Consider the following 21,692-nt stretch of genomic DNA (forward strand, 5'->3'; position numbering starts at 1 on the left):
AACTGTAGATGATGGCTCAAAAACAGATTTTGATTGTTCAGGGATCTTCTTGTAAAATAGAAGAAAAATTCCTGAATAAAATAAATTTCTAAATCTTGATAAGAAAGAACATTTAAAATGCAAACTGTCTATGAGATAAGTAGTGATTTTAAATGATTCATTTTGTGGAAATTATCTTCAGATGACACATGAACGAAATGGCTCTCTAATATAGGTAGGTCTCTGATAACGGAGATGCCCACATTTACATTTTTTGATTTTCTCATATCAGACCACCGAAATCACTTATAAAACATTATTAAAATAGGTTAATATTTTAGAGGAGAGGAATAGCTTGCCATTGTAAAACCATAACAAAAATAAGCATTAGAAATGCCATCGATCATACTACTTATGCAATTTTAGAAACCAAAAATAGAATTGTTTCTTACTTTAAAATTATATGACCATTTAACAAAGAGAAAATTAATGAAAAACATAGTGGGGTAGGAATTGGGAAAAGTCAAAGCTTCAATATGAACCATTAGATTTCTAACAGTCTGAAGCTAATTCTAAATGTATAAATACGTATGTTCTAATGTTCTAATATATTATGCATAAGTAGGATGACAGAAGCTTGGAATATACTTTCTCATTACAGCAAACGGCAATTATTCATTTACAATGTTAACCTAAAGAAGTTCACCTGTAACATTATCTGAAATAAAAGAAGTATGTCCATGTGGCTAAAGCAGCTACTTAGGAAATTCAACCCTTCCTTGAAGGTTCGGGAAAGCTCCCTGGCCTGCCCACTTTGCTCTCCATCACCATACCTGCCCCTCCCCATACCTGAATGATCAGCTATTTCTATATACAAGGCCTGCATACTTACTGCTTCATCATACTTTTTCTGTTTTATATAAGATCTTGCTTTTCTTAAAATGTTGATCTGTTTAGAATCAGAAAGTAACCTACAAAAGAAAAAAAAAAGGTCTAGGTTTAAAATGTTTCCTCATTTCAATTACATTTTTTTTCTTGCTTTTTTGCTTAACTGAAAATAAAAGGGTAGTGAAAACTGAGAAAAGAGAGAAAGAAACAAACTCTGAGCCAAAATGTGTCCCTGCTGGTTATCTGAACTCTTCAAGAAATTGATGTGGGTATCTCATTGTCTATTTCATCAGTTCTAAGCTTCCTGGACTACTGATGACCATCTCCTTCTATTTCACTTAATTTTCCATTATCCCAAATATATACCCTCAGTTATAAAATGGTTAAGCTCTTCATTCTTCACCTGTCTTGCATTCACGTCTGAGTTATTATTCATAAAGATTCTCCTGTCCCTGCTTTCCAAAATCAAATCTTCATCACCCTTTATGGTCCACTCCAAACCTCACCTCACACCATTAGCACTTTAGTGTGGTCGAATCATCAATTTATTTCTCTTCAATCAAATTTTAACCTCCATGCAGGCCATTAATTATTTTCATTAATATCAATAATACTTAGCAAAGTGCAAAGCACATAAAATGAATCAATAAATCTTAACGGATTAAAATGCTATCAAAATACTGCAGACCTAAAAAAGGAAGAAAAATAAAAGAATATACACTGCCATTCTTAAACCACCCAACAATTTGCTAAATTAAATAAAAAGAGAGAAAAACAAGCTTGTCCAGAAATAAATTACTTAAGCTAATTTAATGTGTTCTCAAGTGAAGTCTTTTTAAAAAAATGAGAGAAGAAACATTTTTAAAGAGAAATATTTGTTACATTAGTTACATATTTTATATGAAACATTACATTATATATGGAGTACTTAGGTAAAGAAACCAAGTTTGGTCTAAATTATATTTTTCTAAGTGGACTATTTATAAATCTAGGGACATACCAAAGGCTCAGAATATGTCTGGAGTTCATGAAAATGTGCTATACAAACCTCACCGTAGCATTATGACAGTAAAGACTCTTAGAAACTTGTTCCCCATGTAATTTTTTTTAGTTTTCCGTAAGTTGAGAAGGGGTGCAAAATAAGTCTTAGTATCACATATTTTAAACATAAAGAAGTTTTGTGAGAAATGAAAAGTCCAGAATATAAGGTATAATATTTTAACATCCATGTAAAAAAAGACAAAACAAATAACAACAACAAAATAATGGGGGTTGGCAAGGGGGTAATCAAAGGAATACCATATACAAATGAAAATGAAAAAAGGGGATCTGCATGTGTCAACATGGGTAAATCCTGAAAATCAAACTGAATTGAAAAAAGGGAACTATAAAAAAAATTGCTAGATTTTAAAAATAGGGATTCAATTCTATTACACCATTTTATTTCTTAAGAAAAAAAGGAGGATGTAAAGAAATATGGTAAAATGTCAACATTTCTTAAACCTGGATTGCAGGTACAAGGATTTTTGTTATAGTCTTTATTCTTTTCAGTGTGTTTGAATAATTTCATAATTAAAATAAAAAATATGTTAGCAAAAGGGACATATACATATACATACGTATGTACACATGATAATATATGGATAGATATATAAGAAACTGAAACTTTGCCTCTAGGAAAAAAGACTGTAAAGACTGGGACACAGGCATGGGTACTTTTTATTATCATTTGTGTGATGTTTATTGTGAAGAAGTATTACTTTTTCATTCACATTTTACTAACCAGAATTTTTAAATAAAATAAGACATTAAAATTTAACCATAGTTTCTGGCTATGATGGAGAAGCTCAGGCATACCAATGCTCCCACCAGGAACAACCAGAAAGCCTGATAAAAAACAAAATTAAAAATAAATTTGAAGGTACTGGAGAGCTAGCAGACCCTTAAAGGTCTTGAGACCATCAAGAACCAGAGTTCAGACCCTAGACAGAAGGAAACCACACAGAAGCAACCCAACATTTTACAATCTGTAACCCTTTGGGCATCCCTACACAAGGAGAAAGGCTGGGAATTTGGGCAGACAGCTGCAGCCAGGATGTAGAGAATCCAGAAAAGCCACTGGCAACCTTGTCAGACTGTAGAGATGAAAATTAAAGTTTGTGGAGCCCATGCAGCCAGGACTTCAGGACCCAAAAGATTGTAAAAATAAAAGAATACACAATTTTCATTCTGGATTTTCTTTAAAAAGACATGAACCCCCCCAAAAATAAAAGAAAATTAAAAAAAAAAAAAAAGACATGAAAAGAAAGCCATCTGCCATTACACTAATTTAATACATATTCTGAAGTGAAGTCTGAAGAAGAATGAGAGAAGGAACTTTTATAAGCAAGAATTCACATATGGCGAACTCAGATAAAGAAACAGAGGCCAAATCCTGGTAAGAGGGGAGGTGAGTTTGACACGCAGCTGACATCTTCAGCTGTGTAGGACAAAAGGACAAGAAGCTGGGGAGAAGGCACCTGAAAAGTAGGACAGAAGTTTCAGTAATCTCAAGATATATGAGGGAGAAAACCTGGTATTCAGGAGCCACCTGAGAGAAAGGGCGCTAGCTAACACAACAAGCTTCCGCTGAGATCTATGGGCGGCTCCTCTCTAAGAGCAGGAAGAAATCAGTAGGAAGAAGAGACAAACTGCAACGCAGCCTTGACTCAGCTACCTGTCAGAGGATAAGGTAAGACCTCTCCAGAGAACGAGATAACCCAGAGCCTCTAAAATTTTTAATTTACAATGATAAGGGCCCATTTAAAAACTACCAGACTCAACAACAGGACCAACTGACAAAGCACAATAGAAACAAAGTCACGAACAATACTGATGAGTATTACTGGTATTATTATCAAGCACAGACTTTAAAATAATTGTGGTTAATATATTCAATAATGGCGGATAAGATAGAAAATTGTACCACATAACTGGAATCTACTTTTTAAATAGATTTAAATTGAAATAAAAATCCTAGAATTGGAAAAAAAATAGTAATAACTGAAATTAAAAACTCAATAGCAGCAAACTGGACAAAGCAGAAGAGAGATTTGGTATATCAGAAGATAGGTCAATAGAAAATATCTTGCCTCAACCTTGAACAGCAGAAAGAAAATACAGAAAAGACCATTTAAAAAAACAAACATGCACATCACTGTGAACAGGAGAAATTTTATATATATATATAAATAATTGGAATCCCAGAGGGGAAGAGAGAGAATTGGGCAGAAGCAATATTTATAATAGCAACACAACATTCTACATAGTAATTTGTATGAAAAATTTTCCTTTATTGACTAAATATTTTGTATTGAAAACATCATTTTAAAAGAATCTACTATCAACATGTTAAGCTTAACTAAAAAAGGAAGAGAAATAAATATTAGTTGTGCACACTTCTTTGCTGTGTTTGCTAGTGTTCCATTGTTTCCCATAGTTATTTGAACACTGCAGAAGAAACTAAACCATGTTACAGGATTATCAAGACTTTCATCATCAATTTTTCAGGGTAAACTAGTGTTTGGAGGGTGAAATCTCCTTAAAATGCTGCTCTTTGAAGTATTATATCTTCTTTACTCAGATTTTTATTACAAAGATATTTCACTTGCATTTACAAATGATATTTTAGAGATACCTAATGATATCTAGTCCATTCCTTTTTAAAATGTCTATTTAAAGCAAAAATATATCAAGAAGACAAAGACAGAAAAAGCAGGATAAAAAATTATTTCTAGAATGATTTGCACTCCTTTAGACTGACCAATGATGTAGAATCTTATATTATCTTTCATGTCACAATAAAGTAAATGAATATTTTCCTATGTAGGTATGTGATGTAAAAAAGTTACTTTTTTAAAAGAAGAATTTCGGGTTTGAGGTAGAAAATTACACTTTTAGTAAATAATTAGTAAATCAGATTGATGAAGTGGTAGAAAGATGCACATTAAAACCAATATTTAAATTTGGTCTAAGGGAGGAACTTCAATCCATATCAGGCTAAAAGAAATAAATATATTTTAAAAAACCCAAAGTATCTTTCATCATTTTAGTAGAAAATACATTAAAATATTTTTTAAGGTGTATTTCAGTTCTCCGAATTTATATAGTGATTTTTAAATAAAATATGACAAATGTTTTGGCTTCTAGTGGCAAGGTACAATATCTCCTTCCCATTTTTACTTTTTTCTAAAATATCTCTTGAGACTTTTCTTGTTCTTTTCTCATTTCATGGAATTTTTTAACGCTTTTCTTATCTTACTTTGGCCTCTATAGTACACACTTTTCAAATACAAAGTGCTTTTTCTCCTTTTTAAGGTACTTTCAATGTAGCTTAACTTTACTTTTTCTAGTCATATAGCTCCACCTGCTGGTCATTTCTTGGTATAGCATCAGGGTCCACTGGTCCCAATTTTAGTTTGGAGGTTTTTTTGAGCAGTTCTATTTGTCATAATGAATATTTCATGACTTTTATTCTTTCTTAGAGGTCTTTAAAATATCAAAGATAAACTTTATTTTTTATTAAAGAGAATAAAATAGTATATGCAGTTACCATATGGATCCATTTGGACCCTTTTACAAGTCTAAGATATGTTATAGGATCTTAGCAATCTTGTTCTTCCTGTATCTGGATACATTTGCTATTTCATCACCCTAGGAACTATTATCTTAGTCATCAATTATTCATGCTAGAAAAGACTAAATAAGACCATGAAAGAATGGTAGAGAGATATTATTAAACCAAGATCTAGTGATGCTGGTGAAATTGATCACGTAAGTAAAATCTCAAGACTGAATTTTCAGCTGTCAATATCCTAGATTAATTTTCTCATATTTAAGAACTGATGAGTGAACAATATATTTCTAAGAAGAAAAAGGACATATGGTACTTATTCAAGAAGGAAGGACTTCATTGAACAATTATTTGTAACAAGAACCTGAGCTATTTTACAAAAGGGATGTATGACCACAGTATTCTTTCATCTTTTATGATGTTTATGTACCAGTAATTACTTGGTAAAGTTTCTAAGTGGACAATGCTGACATTAGGTGTACATATAAAGGTGACTAGAAAGAAAGAGATGGTGTAGAAATGAAACTCATTGGAGCAGAGAAAAATAAAGAGCCCACTGTACTCAGATGATAAATGATGATAACTGTTTTTCCTGGTATACTGAACATATGTAACAGGAAAAACAGGATACTACTCATAATTGACATAAAATATCCAGGAATAAAATAATGAGAAATGTATATTCGGTGGGAAATGATAAAATTTTACGTTAGGGACTTAACACAACATATAAATACATAAATACATAAATACATAAATAAAGTTCAATACTGTAAAAATGTCAAATCCCTCCAAATTGCTTTCTAAATATAGTGTAATAACCAAAGAATTTTTCATATAACTCAAGGTGATGATTCTAAAATTTATATGGAAGAATAAATTTCTCTTTTATCTGTGCCCATAACTTTTATGATTTTATGATTCATGCCAGTGATTAAAATACCTATTTTTTGTTTCTTTTTTAATTGTTTTATCAAAGCAATATATATATATATAATTTTTTAAAAATCTAAAACAGTACAGAGGGGCATAATGACAACCAATAAACCCCTGCCCCACCTTCTCAGCTCTCAGTCCCCCAACTCAGAGATAAAAACTTTTACATATATCTGATATGAGTCATTCTGGTAGTTACCCTCATTTTTCTTTTTTTTTATTTATTTATTTATTTATTTATTTATTTATTTATTTATTTATTTTTTGGGGGGGTACACCAGGTTCAATCATCCGTTTTTATACACATATCCCCGTATTCCCTCCCTTCCTTGACTCCCCCCCCCAAGCCCCCCCCACCCTCCCCGCCCCAGTCCTCAAAGGCATCTTCCATCCTCGAGTTGGACTCCCTTTGTTATACAACAACTTCCCACTGACTATTTTACAGTTGGTAGTATATATATGTCTGTGTTACTCTCTCGCTTCGTCTCAGTTTCCCCTTCACCCCCCGCCCCCTCCCATACCTCGAGTTCTCCAGTCCATTCTCTGTATCTGCATCCTTGTTCTGGTCACTGAGTCCAACAGTACCATTTTTAGATTCCGTATATGTGAGTTAGCATACAATATTTGTCCTTCTCTTTCTGACTTACTTCACTCTGTATGACAGACTGTAGTTCTATCCACCTGATTACATATAGCTCCATCTCATCCCTTTTTATAGCTGAGTAATATTCCATTGTATATATATGCCACATCTTCTGTATCCATTCATTTGTTGATGGGCATTTCGGTTGCTTCCATGTCCTGGCTATTGTAAATAGTGCTGCAATAAACATTATGGTACAAGTTTCTTTTGGGATTATGGTTTTCTTTGGGTATATGCCCAGGAGTGGGATTACTGGATCATATGGTAGTTCTATTTGTAGTTTTTTAAGGAACCTCCAAATTGTTTTCCATAGTGGCTGTACCAATTTACAGTCCCACCAACAGCGCAGGAGAGTTCCTTTTTCTCCACACCCTCTCCAACATTTGTTGTTTCCAGACTTTGTGATGATGGCCATTCTGACTGGTGTGAGGTGATACCTCATTGTGGCTTTGACTTGCATTTCTCTGATGATGAGTGATGTGGAGCATCTTTTCATGTGTTTGTTGGCCATCTGTATGTCTTCTTTGGAGAAATGTCTATTTAGGTCTTCTGCCCATTTGTGGATTGGGTTATTTGCTTTTTTGGTATTAAGCTTCATGAGCTGCTTGTATATTTTGGAGGTTAATCCTTTGTCCGTTGTTTCATAGGCAATTATTTTTTCCCACTCTGAGGGTTGCCTTTTAGTCTTATTTATGGTTTCTTTTGCTGTGCAAAAGCTTTTAAGTTTCATGAGGTCCCATTCGTTTATTCTTGATTTTATTTCCATGATTCTAGAAGGTGGGTCAAAAAGGATGGCGCTTTGATGGATGTCATAGAGTGTTCTGCCTATGTTTTCCTCTAGGAGTTTGATAGTGTCTGGCCTTACATGTAGGTCTTTAATCCATTTGGAGTTTACTTTTGTGTATGGTGTTAGGAAGTGTTCTAATTTCATTCTTTTGCATGTTGCTGCCCAGTTCTCCCAGCACCACTTATGGAAGAGGCTGTCTTTTTTCCATTGTATATTCTTGCCTCCTTTGTCAAAGACGAGGTGCCCATATGTGTTTGGGCTTACTTCTGAGTTCTCTATTCTATTCCATTGATCTTCCTTTCTATTTTTGTGCCAGTACCATACTGTCTTGATCACGATGGCCTTGTAGTATAGTTTGAAGTCAGGAAGCCTGATTCCACCAACTCCATTTTTCCTTCTCAAGATTGCTTTGGCTATTCGGGGTCTTTTGTGTTTCCATACAAATCGTAAGATTTCTTGCTCTAGTTCTGTGAAAAATGCCATTGGTAATTTGATCGGGATTGCATTGAATCTGTAAATTGCTTTGGGTAGTACAGACATTTTCACGATGTTGATTCTTCCAATCCAGGAACATGGTATGTCCCTCCATCTGTTTGTGTCGTTTTTTATTTCTTTCATCAATGTCTTAAAGTTTTCTGCATACAGATCTTTTGCCTCCTTAGGCAGGTTTATTCCTAGGTATTTGATTCTTTTGGTTGCAATGGTGAATGGGAGAGTTTCCTTAATTTCTCTTTCTGCTCTTCCGTTGTTAGTGTATAGGAATGCAAGAGATTTCTGTGCATTAATTTTGTATCCTGCTACTTTACTAAACTCATCAATTAGTGCTAGCAGTTTTCTGGTAGAGTCTTTAGGGTTTTCTACATATAATATCATGTCATCTGCAAAGAGTGACAATTTTACTTCTTCTTTTCCAATTTGGATTCCTTTTATTTCTTTTTCTTCTCTGATTGCTGTGGCTAAAACTTCCAAAACTATGTTGAATAATAGTGGTGAGAGTGGACACCCTTGTCTTGTTCCTGTTTTTAGGGGGAATTCTTCCAGTTTTTCTCCATTGAGAACAATGTTGGCTTTTGGTTTTGCATATATGGCTTTTATTATGTTGAGGTAATTTCCTTCTATGCCCATTTTCTGGAGAGCTTTTATCATAAATGGATGTTGAACTTTGTCAAAAGCTTTTTCTGCATCTATTGAGATGATCATATGGTTTTTATCCTTCAATTTGTTAATATGATGTATCACATTGATTGATTTGCGTATATTGAAGAATCCTTGCATCCCAGGGATAAACCCCACTTGATCATGGTGGATGATTTTTTTAATGCGCTGTTGCAGTCTGTTAGCTAGTATTTTGTTGAGGATTTTTGCATCTATATTCATCAGTGATATTGGTCTATAGTTTTCTTTTTTTGTGACATCTTTGCCTGGTTTTGGTATCAGGGTGATGGTAGCCTCGTAGAATGAGTTTGGGAGTGCTCCGCCTTCTGCAATATTTTGGAAGAGTTTGAGAAGGATAGGTGTTAACTCTTCTCGAAATGTTTGATAGAATTCGCCTGTGAACCCATCTGGTCCTGGGCTTTTGTGTGTTGGGAGATTTTTAATCACTGCCTCAATTTCCATACTTGTGATTGGTCTGTTCATGGTTTCTATTTCTTCCTGGTTCAGTCTTGGAAGATTGTATTTTTCTAAGAATGTATCCATTTCTTCCAGGTTATCCAATTGATTGGCATATAGTTGCTTGTAGTAGTCTCTCATGATGTTTTGTATTTCTGAGGTGTCCGTTGTGACTTCTCCTTTTTCATTTCTAATTCTGTTGATTTGCATCTTCTCCCTTTTTTTCTTGATGAGTCTGGCTAATGGTTTATCAATTTTCTTAATCTTCTCAAAGAACCAGCTTTTAGTTTTATTTATTTTTCTTATGGTTTCTTTCCTTTCTTTTTCATTTATTTCTGCTCTGATCTTTATGATTTCTTTCCTTCTGCTCACTTTAGGGTTTCTTTGTTCTTCTTTCTCTAGTTGTTTTAGGTGTAAGGTTAGGTTGTTTATTCGATCATTTTCTTGTTTCTTAAGGTGGGACTGTATTGCTATAAACTTCCCCCTTAGAACTGCTTTTGCTGCATCCCATAGGTTTTGGGTTGTTGTGTTTTCGTTGTCATTTGTTTCTAGATATTTTTTGATTTCCTCTTTGATTTCTGTAGTGATTCCTTGGTTGTTTAAGAGTGAATTGTTTAGCCTCCATGTGTTTGTCTTTTTTGCAGTTTTTTTCCTGTAATTGATATCTAGTCTCATGGCGTTGTGGTCTGAGAAGATGCTTGATATGATTTCAATTTTCTTGAATTTGCTGAGGTTTGATTTGTGACCCAAGATGTGATCTATCCTGGAAAATGTTCCGTGTGCACTTGAGAAGAACGTGTATTCTGTCGTTTTTGGATGGAATGTCCTATAAATATCAATTAAGTCGAGATGGTCTAATGTGTCATTTAAAGCTTGTGTGTCTTTATTTATTTTCTGTTTGGATGATCTGTCCATTGATGTAAGTGGGGTGTTCAAGTCTCCCACTATTATTGTGTTCCTGTCGATGTCCCCTTTTATAGCTGTTAGCATTTGCCTTATGTATTGAGGTGCTCCTATATTGGGGGCATAGATATTTACCACTGTGATATGTTCTTCTTGGATGGATCCCTTGATCATTATGTAGTGTCCTTCCTTGTCTCTTTTAATAGTCTTTACTTTCAAGTCTAATTTGTCTGATATGAGTATTGCTACTCCAGCTTTCTTTTGACTTCCATTTGCATGGAATATCTTTTTCCATCCCTTTACTTTCAGTCTATATGTATCCCTTGGTCTGAAGTGGGTTTCTTGTAGGCAGCATATAGAAGGGTCTTGTTTTTGTATCCATTCAGCCAGTCTGTGTCTTTTGGTTGGAGCATTTAATCCATTTACATTTAAGGTGATTATTGACATGTGTGTTCCAATTACCATTTTCTTAATTGTTTTGAGTTTGTATTTGTAGGTGTTTTCCTTTTCTTGTGTTTCCTACTTAGAGAAGTTCCTTTAGCACTTGTTGTAAGGCTGGTGTGGTGGTGCTGAATTCTCTTAACTTTTGCTTGTCTGGAAAGCTTTTGATTTCTCCCTCAAATCTGAATGAGATTCTTGATGGGTAGAGTATTCTTGGCTGTAGGTTTCTCTCTTTCAGGACTTTCAGGATATCCTGCCATTCCCTTCTGGCCTGCAGAGTTTCTGTGGAAAGGTCAGCTGTTATCCTTATGGGTTTTCCCTTATATGTTGTTTGTTGCTTTTCTCTTGCTGCTTTTAATATTTTTCCTTTGTGTTTAGTTGTTGTTAGTTTGATTAATATGTGTCTCGGTGTATTTCTCCTTGGGTTTATTCTGTATGGGACTCTCTGTGCTTCTTGGACTTGGTGAATTATTTCCTTTCCCATGTTGGGGAAGTTTTCCACTATAACCTCTTCAAATATTTTCTCAGACCCTTTCTTGTTTTCTTCTTCTTCTGGGATGCCTATAATTCGAATGTTGGTACGCTTAATGTTATCAGTGAGGTCTCTGAGACTGTCTTCTAATCTTTTTATTATTTTTTCTTTTTCCTGCTCTGTGGCAGTTATTTCCCCCATTCTATCTTCCAACTCACTTATTCGTTCTTCTGCCTCAGTCATTCTGCTGGTTATAGCATCTAGAGTATTTTTAATTTCAGTTATTTTGTTATCCATTGCTGTTTGTTTTTCTGAGTTCTTATGAACTGTTTCTTGTACTTTCTCTATTTTGTTATCGAGATTTTGTATCATTTTTACTATCATTACTCTAAATTCCTTTTCAGGCATTTTTCCTATTTCCTCCTCATTTATTTGGTCTTGTGGGTTTTTTTCCTGCTCCTTTGCCTGCATGGTGTTTCTTTGTTTCCTCATGGTTGTCCAAACTTTTGGGGTTGCTTGTCCTTGGGTTTTTTTGCGTTATTCTGTGACCAGCAGAGGTTCCTTTATTGTTCGTCTGTAAGCGTCGGTGTGTGGGGAGGGAGTGGGTACAATAGTGGCTCCTTCTCCTGGGAGGGAGTGAGCAGTGGCGCACTGATGTCTCAGTCAGGCTTGGAGGTGCCTGTTGCAGAGGGCGCCGGTGGCTCAGGCGTAAACAGAAAGTCTTAGAGTTGGGCCTCTCTCGGGGGTTTTTTTCTTTTGTTTTTTTTTTTCTCTCGGCAGCCTCCCTGCTGCTGGCGTTGCAAGGGGTTTTAATCTAGCCCCACCCGAGTGCCTGAGGGTACTTGTTATCCCTGAGCGCCTTAGGTGGCCCGCAGGGCGTCTCTCCACTGCCTGTTGCAGAGGCGCGGAAAGAGAGAGAGAGGCTATGCGCGTGGCTCCTCCCAGCCGCCAGTGAGCCTGCAGCCTCCAGCCGCCATCATGGCCGGGCCGCTCTCAGGAACGGGCACTCCTCTCCGTGGGCCTCCTCCCTCCTGTCCTCTCGGTTCGTCACCCTACCGGCAACAATGTTTCCCACACTGATCCAGCTCTCCTGCTCCCACACTCCCGCTCTTGGACCCTCCGTTCAGCCGCGGATCGATGTCTTGGTCCGGGAACGCTGAGCTGCGCTGCGGACCCTCCGAATGTTTCTCACTCCCTCCCGTCTGCCACAGCTCCGCCGCTTCACCCTCTTTGAGCCCTAGTAGATGCCTCCCTACCGGCTATGTCGGGCTCCCCGCAGTCCCATCCGGTGTCCGAGGCCGTCTGCTGGTGTTCAGCTGGTTCTCTGTGAGAATTACTGCGTCCTTCCGTGCATTCCCAATGCATCTGTGGGGAGGGATGCATTCCACGTCTCTCTACTTCGCCGCCATCTTTTCCTCTCTCTCATTTTTCTTAATAACACGCGTTTATTAATATTTCTTGACTTGATGACCTGAGGACCCTTGCTACTGACTCCCTGCTGACTCTGTTCCTGCTGTCTCCTCCCACCTCAATACACTTAGATCACTAGTTTTACCTCCTCTGATGGCTACCTTGGTCACTTTAATAATCTAATACCTAAACCTCTATCTTATCCCCTCAACTATAGCTGGAATCATCTCCACATTCTATTTTATGAGGACAACAGCACCATTACTATTCCATTTATATTTCTTTCTCCCTCTGCTTCCCAACCTGTAGCTTTGAACATTGTCGAGGTTAGTAACATTTGCATTCTATTCTATAATCGTTATTAAGTCTTCCTTGCTTTGTCTAAGGATTGACTCTAAAAGCTGAAAACCAATATTTACATTGTTATGATTACTTAAATACTGTTCACTAAGTAGAAAAGTTTTATACGGTAATTAAATTTTCTCATCTATTTCATTGAAGCCTTGATCCACATGCCAATCTTCAAATGAATTCCTTTTCTTATACTTTCAACAATTGTTCAAAATCATGTCAAATCTTAGGTTGCTTCACACTGGAAGCATGCCTTCTTTTACACTTTGAAATGTTTCCTTTTCCCTGAAGTTACCAGTTGGGGGGGCGGGGGGGGGTGAAGAAATGATGCCTTCCAGTGTTCCCTCCAGCTTCTTACTCAATCCATATATTACTTAAAATTCATTTCACTTCATTTGCGGTCTACTTGCTATTCTAATTTGGAAGATTTGCATCCCATTTGATCATTCCTGTACAATTTATCATTCCATAAACTTTTAGTTGCATTTTCCATTTTTGAAAAATGCATCCTGTACTCTTTCTCATTTTGTAAAGTTTGTGCTGCTTTTTGTTTTATGGATATAATAGCTTCTCAGATATTTCTAAGGATTTTATATTTTTAAGCTCTTTTCTATTCCTTCAATTATCTATTTCCTCACAAGCCAAATATTTGTTTTATCTCAGGCTTTTCTGATCATACTGCAGGCATTTGACAAACGGTGATTTTTTTTTAGCCAGACAAGTTTGCAGGCAGTATAGGTGAGCCAGTGGGTGAGAATCAACCAACCTGTTAGGCCCCCAGGTGACACAAAGCTAGCAGGGGCTCCACAGGCAGCTGTTGAGCATCAAAGCAGGGAAAGTTCATGGTCAGCTCCCAGGCTAAGTGGAAGAAGGTGGGCAATGTGCACTTGAACCCCCTGCAGAAGAGCATTTCCCTGATCAGTCTTTCTAAAGTAGTTGATCTAAAGTAACTCTGTCACTTCCAATGTCCTGTGTATTTCCTTCATATCAAGAATTGATAATATGCTTCTTGTTCATTTGTTTATTTTGTTATGGACTGACTATATCACTACATTACAAATAAACAGATGCATATGATATCTAAATGATACAATATGGGGCAAATTCTAATTGATAAAGACTTGGCTTGTAGTCTTTATAATCTTACAGTTAGGGACACTCCTCAAAAATAATTCTACCTTTGAGATATATAATATAATTAATTTCATATGATCATAACTTGCAAAATCCTAATTTTGCTTTGTTTTTGCTCTCCTATACACACACATACACACACACACAGAGGCAGGCTGCCATACAGAATGTGATCACATGATACAGAGGGCAACAGTTTCTAGTTTATGAATACCACACTAGTGCTACATAAGTTATCAAAAATAACTCCAATGAAGTCATTCAATCACAACCTTACCATCCATATTTCAAACAATTTTTATTCATTTTGGTCAAGAGCATAGTTCTTCCTAATTAAATGTGAGTCCCTGCTAATTGCAAATGAAGCCCAAGGAGGTTGCAGTGGTGCAAAGCCATGTTTACGACTCAAATCTTCCCATTTTCAATTCAAGGAAAGCACGTCTTTCTGGGATGTGGGACAAAAACCTGCTGCCCACCAAAATCTACTCTCCTCTTTGCCCAAGTAGTTGTCAGTGTTTCCCAGAATTATACCATTGGCCTTTTCTTGTCACTTTCTACATTCTCCCTAGAGCCTCCCACATGTGTAACAGTTTCCACCACCATCTTTATGTTGATGGCTCCAAAATCTTAATAACCAATTCTCATATCTTGAGATCTAAGTCTTTATTTCTAAGTAATTAATTGGTATCTTCAAGTGTAAGTTGAACTCAGTAACATTCATCCTTGCCTCTCCCATCTTTCTTTTTGTAAGCCATAGGGCACGAGCATCTTTCCCAACCGTCCAGGCCAAGAGCCCCACACCTTCCCAGTCAAGTCCTGTTGAATTTATCTCCTTAATGTTTCCCATATGTCTCTGCATCCCTATATTTCCTCTACCAGCCATTTGAAGGCACACAGCATCTGGTTAATTATTTATGAAACACTAGAAGGGGCTTTCATTTGGGAGACTGCAATAATGTACACAAAAAAGACAACATTTCTAAGTACCTAATCTATCCTGTCAAGCATTCAAACTCAGGGAAAAATTTTTTCCTACAGGTTAATGAAAAATATAAGAGACTTACTTAAACGGTGTAAACAAAAACGATAAAGTAGCTTCTTTTTTCTGAGTCATTTTCACCTGGGAACCAAGTATGAAAATACTTTACATTATAAACGAGAAGAAAAATTAACTAATTTCATTTTGAAATATAAACATCCATTAAAATGGTTCTCCAGGGATAGAAATAAATGGAATTTTGTGTTGCTATGTTATTTCATAAATACTTAAAGAAAATGTTAATATTATCATAGCATTACAATAAGCTGAAAATTAAGCATACCAAACCTGCAAAATAACATATTGTAATATAATTAAACTATACTTCTTTAATTCTTCAGAAACAAAATAAGCCAAGCTGCATTAACACAATCTATTGTTAAGAATAACAGAAAGTTTCAGTTAAATGGTCACTTCTCTTAAGTTCTTCATGTATATAATAATATACATGGAATGACAAGAAACATTGCGATCTCTAATCCTACTTCTACAAGGCAAATTCCATTGATAAAGACTTGGTTTGTAGTCTTTACGAGCATATATGGTCCCCTAACAGTTAGGGACACTCCTCACGGTAATTCTACACCCTCAAACTGATTCATGGAACCTGCACCTCAGGAATGTGAAACTTCAGAACACTAGTCAAATACACAAAATTTAAAGATATAAATTATAGAAAATCATTTCTTAAAATGTAAAATCAAATATTTTCACTTAATATATACAATTTTAAAACTGTAGTAGCGTCTGTTTTGTCGTGTGGTCTTGTTTTACCTTGAATTGCTCAAGAATCTGTGCTGCATTTGTGAACATGCTCTCTGCTTTGAAGAGATCAGTAGTGTTCAGCATATCCACAGGAAGGATTCCCTGTAACAATAAACACCGGTTTAATACTAGCACTAACAAAGCTCAAAATATCCTTATAAAACAAAACAGTCTTACCAAGGAAACAACAGAGATAAGATATATGGACAAACAAATTCTTGGAATAATTAAACAAAAAATCTTTTTAAAAACCATAACCGAAAAATGTTATACTATTTTTCTCACAAAGTAGATATAATAAATAAAACAAAAGAGATGAATTAAGTTCAATAAAACCTAACATTTATTGAAAGATGACTATGTGGCAGGTAGTGAACTAAGTGTTCTGCACACACTAAAAATTACTATGGTGGACCACAGCCAACTTACTTAATAAAAAAAAAAAGGACATAATAAGAAAAATAGGTGTATACTACTATGCATAGTAAGAGTAAGGATTGTTTTGTGAAACTTTGGTTTCAGTTACAGACATACACACACACTTATGACTACAAGGGTCATATCACTCAGAGTTCTGAGGGAGATGACTATTTTTTTCAAGTTTGATTTGAAGGGCTAGAAAGAATGGCTGATGGGAATGGATTTTGTTTGTTTTTTAGCTTTTCAGCACCCAGTTCCCTTTCTTAAAAGCATTACCATTCTAGGTTGAGCTATTAGATAGAGCAGAGTGGGTCTCTAATGAGGCCCCCCTGCCTTCCCTTCCTTAAGGGTTGACAAGTAACTGAGGCCAGACCACTCAAATGGTAAGCACTGGAACCTGACTCTTGAGAGTCAAGGAAGAGACAGTACAACAGGTGCAATGTTACTCTCCCCTAGTGTCGGTGACCTTGCAGACCGGCCCTGCCATGGGACCACGGTGAGCTTCTTTTTCCCGAGTCTCTGGAGTACTCTTGGTTCCTGTTCATTTCCCAGTCTGGCTTTGGAGGCCCCTTTGATTTAGCAAAGCAGCAATATCTTTTTAATAAATTTCTTTTAAATGGATTCAGTTCCTGCTGCTTACGATACAAAATTACTTACATATTTTCATCACATAACTAAAATACAAGGCTATAAATCTACATACATTTTAGAAAACAAAAAAATTTTAAGAAAAGCTATTGGGCTTGTGCTCCATGTTGTATTTCATACATAATTATGAGGTGTTACATATTTAGAAAGAAATATTAAGGAAAAAGTTTTAAATGTAATCAAAGATAATTAGAAACACATAAAAAGAAAATTCTACTGTACAATAATTTCTTTTATTCTGAGGGTTGATAAGAAAATCGTATTCCTTACCACTGAATTAAGAGGGAAGGGAATTCCAATAAGAGCAGCCATCAGTGGTGTAATATCAGCCTACAAACAGAAAAATTCAAATCTAAGAAGTTGACAGAGATCAACAAGGAAATTAATCAAATTAATATAACTGTATTTTGAAAGATAACCATGATATTCATTATAAACCATTACCTTCAAACATTTATTTAATACACAGGAGGTATTAAAAATGTCATTTGTTAGAGGTACATGAACTTATGAAAAATTAAATTTGACATGAAACCACTAGAAGCCCCAAATATAAAACATATAAAACAAAAAGTTACTTATTCTAGAAGCTAAAAATTGACCACTTTATGTAACAGTTTTTGAGTATTATGAGAAGGATGCCTGAAATAGAAAATAAATAGCAAAAATAGACTTTAGAGAAATATATAATATATATATATACACATATATATGTATATATATTTATTAAAGAAAGAATGTATTGGAAGGAGGTTGGTTTGCCAGCTAGTGAAGTCCAGAAAAGATATAAACCAGATAAGAGGCTCTTTAGACAAAAAAAACTCAAATACGGTTTTGGAGAACTCCCTTTAAGTCCAGTTTCCCAGAAGAGTCTGTCTCCATGCTTTCTGTCTCCATGGCCTCACCTCTCCATCACTCCTCAGACCACTCTAACTTGTTTTGACTCTTTTTCTTTTTTAAAATATTTATTTGGCTGCATCGGGTCTTAGTTGCAGTTCATGGGCTCCTTAGTTGAGGCATGCATGTGGGATCTAGTTCCAGGGATGGAACCCAGGCCCCCTGCACTGGGAGCATGGAGTCTTAACCACTGTGCCACCAGGGAAGTCCCTGTTTTGCCTCTTTATCATCCTGCAGACCACTCTCCCTAAAGAGCTAATAACCTCCATTTTCCTACATCTAATTGATTGCCTTTTATACTAGTCATAATTTTTCAGGCAGAAAAATTGCTTGGCTGTCAGAATGCCCAGCTTCAAACACTTGCTTGTGATCCCTGAGACTTTAGGCAGGTTATTTAACCTCTCCAATGCTTGTTTCCTTATCAGGTAAAAAATAAATAAAAGTTTCTCCCTTACAGAGTTATGGCAGGATCAAATGAGACTAAATTTATAAAGTACCTGGCGCATGAGAACCCTGCACTGATCGGTGGCTACAAATGCTGCTGTGATTCTAATTACTTGACCTCTCCGCAACGCTGTGCCAACCACCCCCTCCTGGGCCTCTGTAACACTGCTCCACTGAGTGTCTCCAATCTCACCATGGCTTCTTTCCAGTACTTTCTCTAGCCCCCATTTAAAGTTGCAGTTTGGTCCCAGGCTCTCAATCTCATTTTTTAACCATCTAGACTCTCTTTACTAAGTACCATCTCATAGAAAACTTTCTCTCCTTCCCTCCAGAATCCACTGTTGGCCTCCTCTGATCTATTATTCTCCATGCTGCAGCCAGAGGAACCCTTTCACAGAAAATCAGATCATGTCACTCCCAGGCTTCAAACACTTCGAGGGCTTCCCCAAGCTTTAGAATTAACTCCACAGGGTCCATGAGGCCCAGTGTGGTCCAATGTCTACCTTCTTCTGCCTCACATCAAACCACGGTCTGTTGCTCTGTACACTCACTTTCTTCAAGATTCTTTAAAATGCCATGTACCCTCTACCAGAGTTCTGGGCACATGCTGCTCGTCTGTCTGGAAAGCTCCCTTCCGCCTGCCTTGGCCTGGCAGCTGCTACTCATTCTTCAATCTCAGCGCAAGCCTCAATTTCTTAGGAAGCCTTTGCTGACCACACAGCCTGCAAGATATATCCACACTATGTTCTCATGGCTTCAGAGGCCTCTTTTGTTGTACTTACCACTGCTGTAATTTGTATGCTAAATACAAATAAATGTAAAATTTATCTTATTCCTAAACTATAAGCTTCCTAGGGTAGGGATTGTGTCTGCTTTTATTCACCATTCTATCTCTTATACAAAGTATAATGTTAATGTGTTAATGTTTCAATGTTTTAATGCTAATGTTAATGTTTGCATGATGTTTAAACATATTGCAGACACACAACAATGTTGGCAGATGGAATGAATAAAGAATTCTCATCCAATGTAGATCTGAAGTAGTATTCAGACAGCAATAGCTCAATCTCTATTCAGTTTTTGATTATGATCCAGGCTGGCTGTAAATAAAATATGTCCTTGTTTTATGGACTTCAAGTTATTCCTATCCCTTTGACAGTGATTTTTATTGCAAATTAATAGACTGTTCTCTGATTCTACAGATTTTCATTTACTTGGGTAATAGGCATCCATCATAGGAGAAGAGACCATTCTCAATATGCTGAGAAAGAACAGGCTTCTATAACCACAAGAATGAAAATAAGACCCTAGACCTTAGTTTATCCACCACAGTAAGGAACGTCAGCTTGTGAGGTGACCCAGAAACGGTAAGGTATTCTTGCCATTTTGGAGGCCACATACCAACAATGCCATGCCTTCCACAAACAGTGAAGAAGGCTATCTACATAGCATATCTTCAACAAGGAAAGTCTGTGCTTCATGTTCACAGATGACATTACTGGTCTAACTTGCTTAGGTTGGCCAGGCATTTTTTGTATAATGTAAGGTTTCTAGTTGAGTAATCAATATACTCTTGTCACTTTCCCCCACTGCATTTGTAAAAATTCTGGGTAGAATTAAAGATAAAATGTGTGTTAATAAAAAAGAAACAGTAACTGACACACTAACAGGAAAGAAACCCATAATGGGGTTTTTATTGGATCTGTGCTTAAAGCAACTAAGCAAGGCAACCATGACAAGAAATCATGGAAATGTAACAGACATGTAAATTTCAATTTGCATAATAATTCTTTAATTAGTCAGTGTTATTTGGAGGGAGTCTTCTTTCAGTTTTATTTGAGGCTGCTTTTCTTATTTTGCCAAAAGAAAGATTCCTTAGGATTAAAATATTTGCATTAACAGGATTTCCCTGAAATGTTTTAGAAAAACCTTTTATTATTATTAATATACTTTTTTTCCAGATTTTTTTGGTCTAAACTTCTTATAGATGAAGTTAAATTTGAACATGATTAATTTTAATGACTACCTGACTGACATCTTGTCTCTTCCAGTTCTCCAGTTTCCATTCTGAAAGAGACAAATAAATGCAAGAGCTGATGTTAAGAATTAAAAAAAAAAAATCATTTTATTATTACAAGTGGTCAGTGGAAGAAGAAAGTATTGGGAAAGTCCATTTTAAGCCAAGTATGAACAAAAAGCGTGCTTAAAAAGGCAGAGCTGTAAATTTTTTAAACTAGAATTTTAAAAGAATAACTGAAAAGTAAATATTTGATGTTTTCTGTGATTATTAAACTTTCAAAATGCTCATTTGGAGATAATTGTTTTAAAGGATCAACAGGCTAAAGAAGGAAAGATGCCAGTAAAAGGCACCATGACAACAACGGTCAGCACGAGCACAATTAACAACAGTCCTGCCCCAGGGAATCATTAGGGCAACCAACCACCCATCAGTCAGTCTAAGCCTTTCTCCTTCCTGTGATGGCAGGGCTTGCAAAATACTCGACATTGTTTAGCTCTGATGCTCCCACCATCACTAATTCCAAACGTGAAAATAGTATAGTGAGTTACTATTAAAACTGCCTCGTTCCCCTATCTTTCTACATATAAATTCAGAAATTCCAATAAACAATAATCAAAACAAATGATTATGAGACCATGTCTTGATTTTGACTTTGTCTTTAATGTTAAGATTTATTACTAAAACAGTTCTTCTAAGATATTTTTATGATGAAATTTCCTTCAATAAGCTAATAAAGTTTAAAAATATGATCCTGATTCTACCAGTCAGCTACTAAAAGTTCACACTAATCATATAATAAGAAAAAACACGTACATTGCCTTTCTCTATAACTTATGATACTAAATATTTGTATGAGAAAAAATACTTTCTTTCTGTAATGATTCTTGATGTCATGTGATTCTAAAACATTAAGTCACTGAGAAATCAACTGCCAAAATAACGTTCTATCTCCTAAGTATTCAATACAAACACTATTTAACATAGCTTCTCGTTAGACCCAATCTAATTATTTAACATAGAGCACAGGAATATAAAATGGTGCAGCTGCTTTGGAAAACGGTTTGGCAGTTTATAAACAATAAAACATAGAGGAACATATGACCCATTAATTCCACTCCCAGGTATCCGCCCAAGAGAAATAAACACACATTCACATAAAAACTTTTCCGCAAATGCTCACTGCCTCATTATCATAACAGCCCAAGTGTGGAAACAAGCCACATGTCCCTAAGATGACTGAAGGAAATACAGCATATGCATACAATGGGGAGAGGAGTGAGGAGTGACTGCTA

The 21,692-nt window shown here is 36.0% G+C and overlaps 1 protein-coding gene across 4 annotated transcripts in view; it reads right to left on the reverse strand.

The window, feature by feature from the left end:
• Positions 1–21,692, reverse strand: part of PIGN (phosphatidylinositol glycan anchor biosynthesis class N) — a 106,687-nt gene that overhangs the window by 65,580 nt on the left and 19,415 nt on the right. For all 4 annotated transcript variants that reach the window (XM_057699927.1, XM_057699925.1, XM_057699929.1 and 1 more), the window contains 5 exons: positions 20,407–20,447; positions 17,310–17,369; positions 15,981–16,073; positions 15,232–15,287; positions 872–950 (listed from right to left, as the gene is read on the reverse strand). In XM_057699927.1, the coding sequence (XP_057555910.1) occupies positions 872–950; positions 15,232–15,287; positions 15,981–16,073; positions 17,310–17,369; positions 20,407–20,447 (329 nt within the window). The remainder of the gene's footprint in view (positions 1–871; positions 951–15,231; positions 15,288–15,980; positions 16,074–17,309; positions 17,370–20,406; positions 20,448–21,692) is intronic.

Source organism: Hippopotamus amphibius, chromosome 11, assembly GCF_030028045.1.
Source record: "Hippopotamus amphibius kiboko isolate mHipAmp2 chromosome 11, mHipAmp2.hap2, whole genome shotgun sequence".
NCBI lineage: Eukaryota > Metazoa > Chordata > Mammalia > Artiodactyla > Hippopotamidae > Hippopotamus > Hippopotamus amphibius.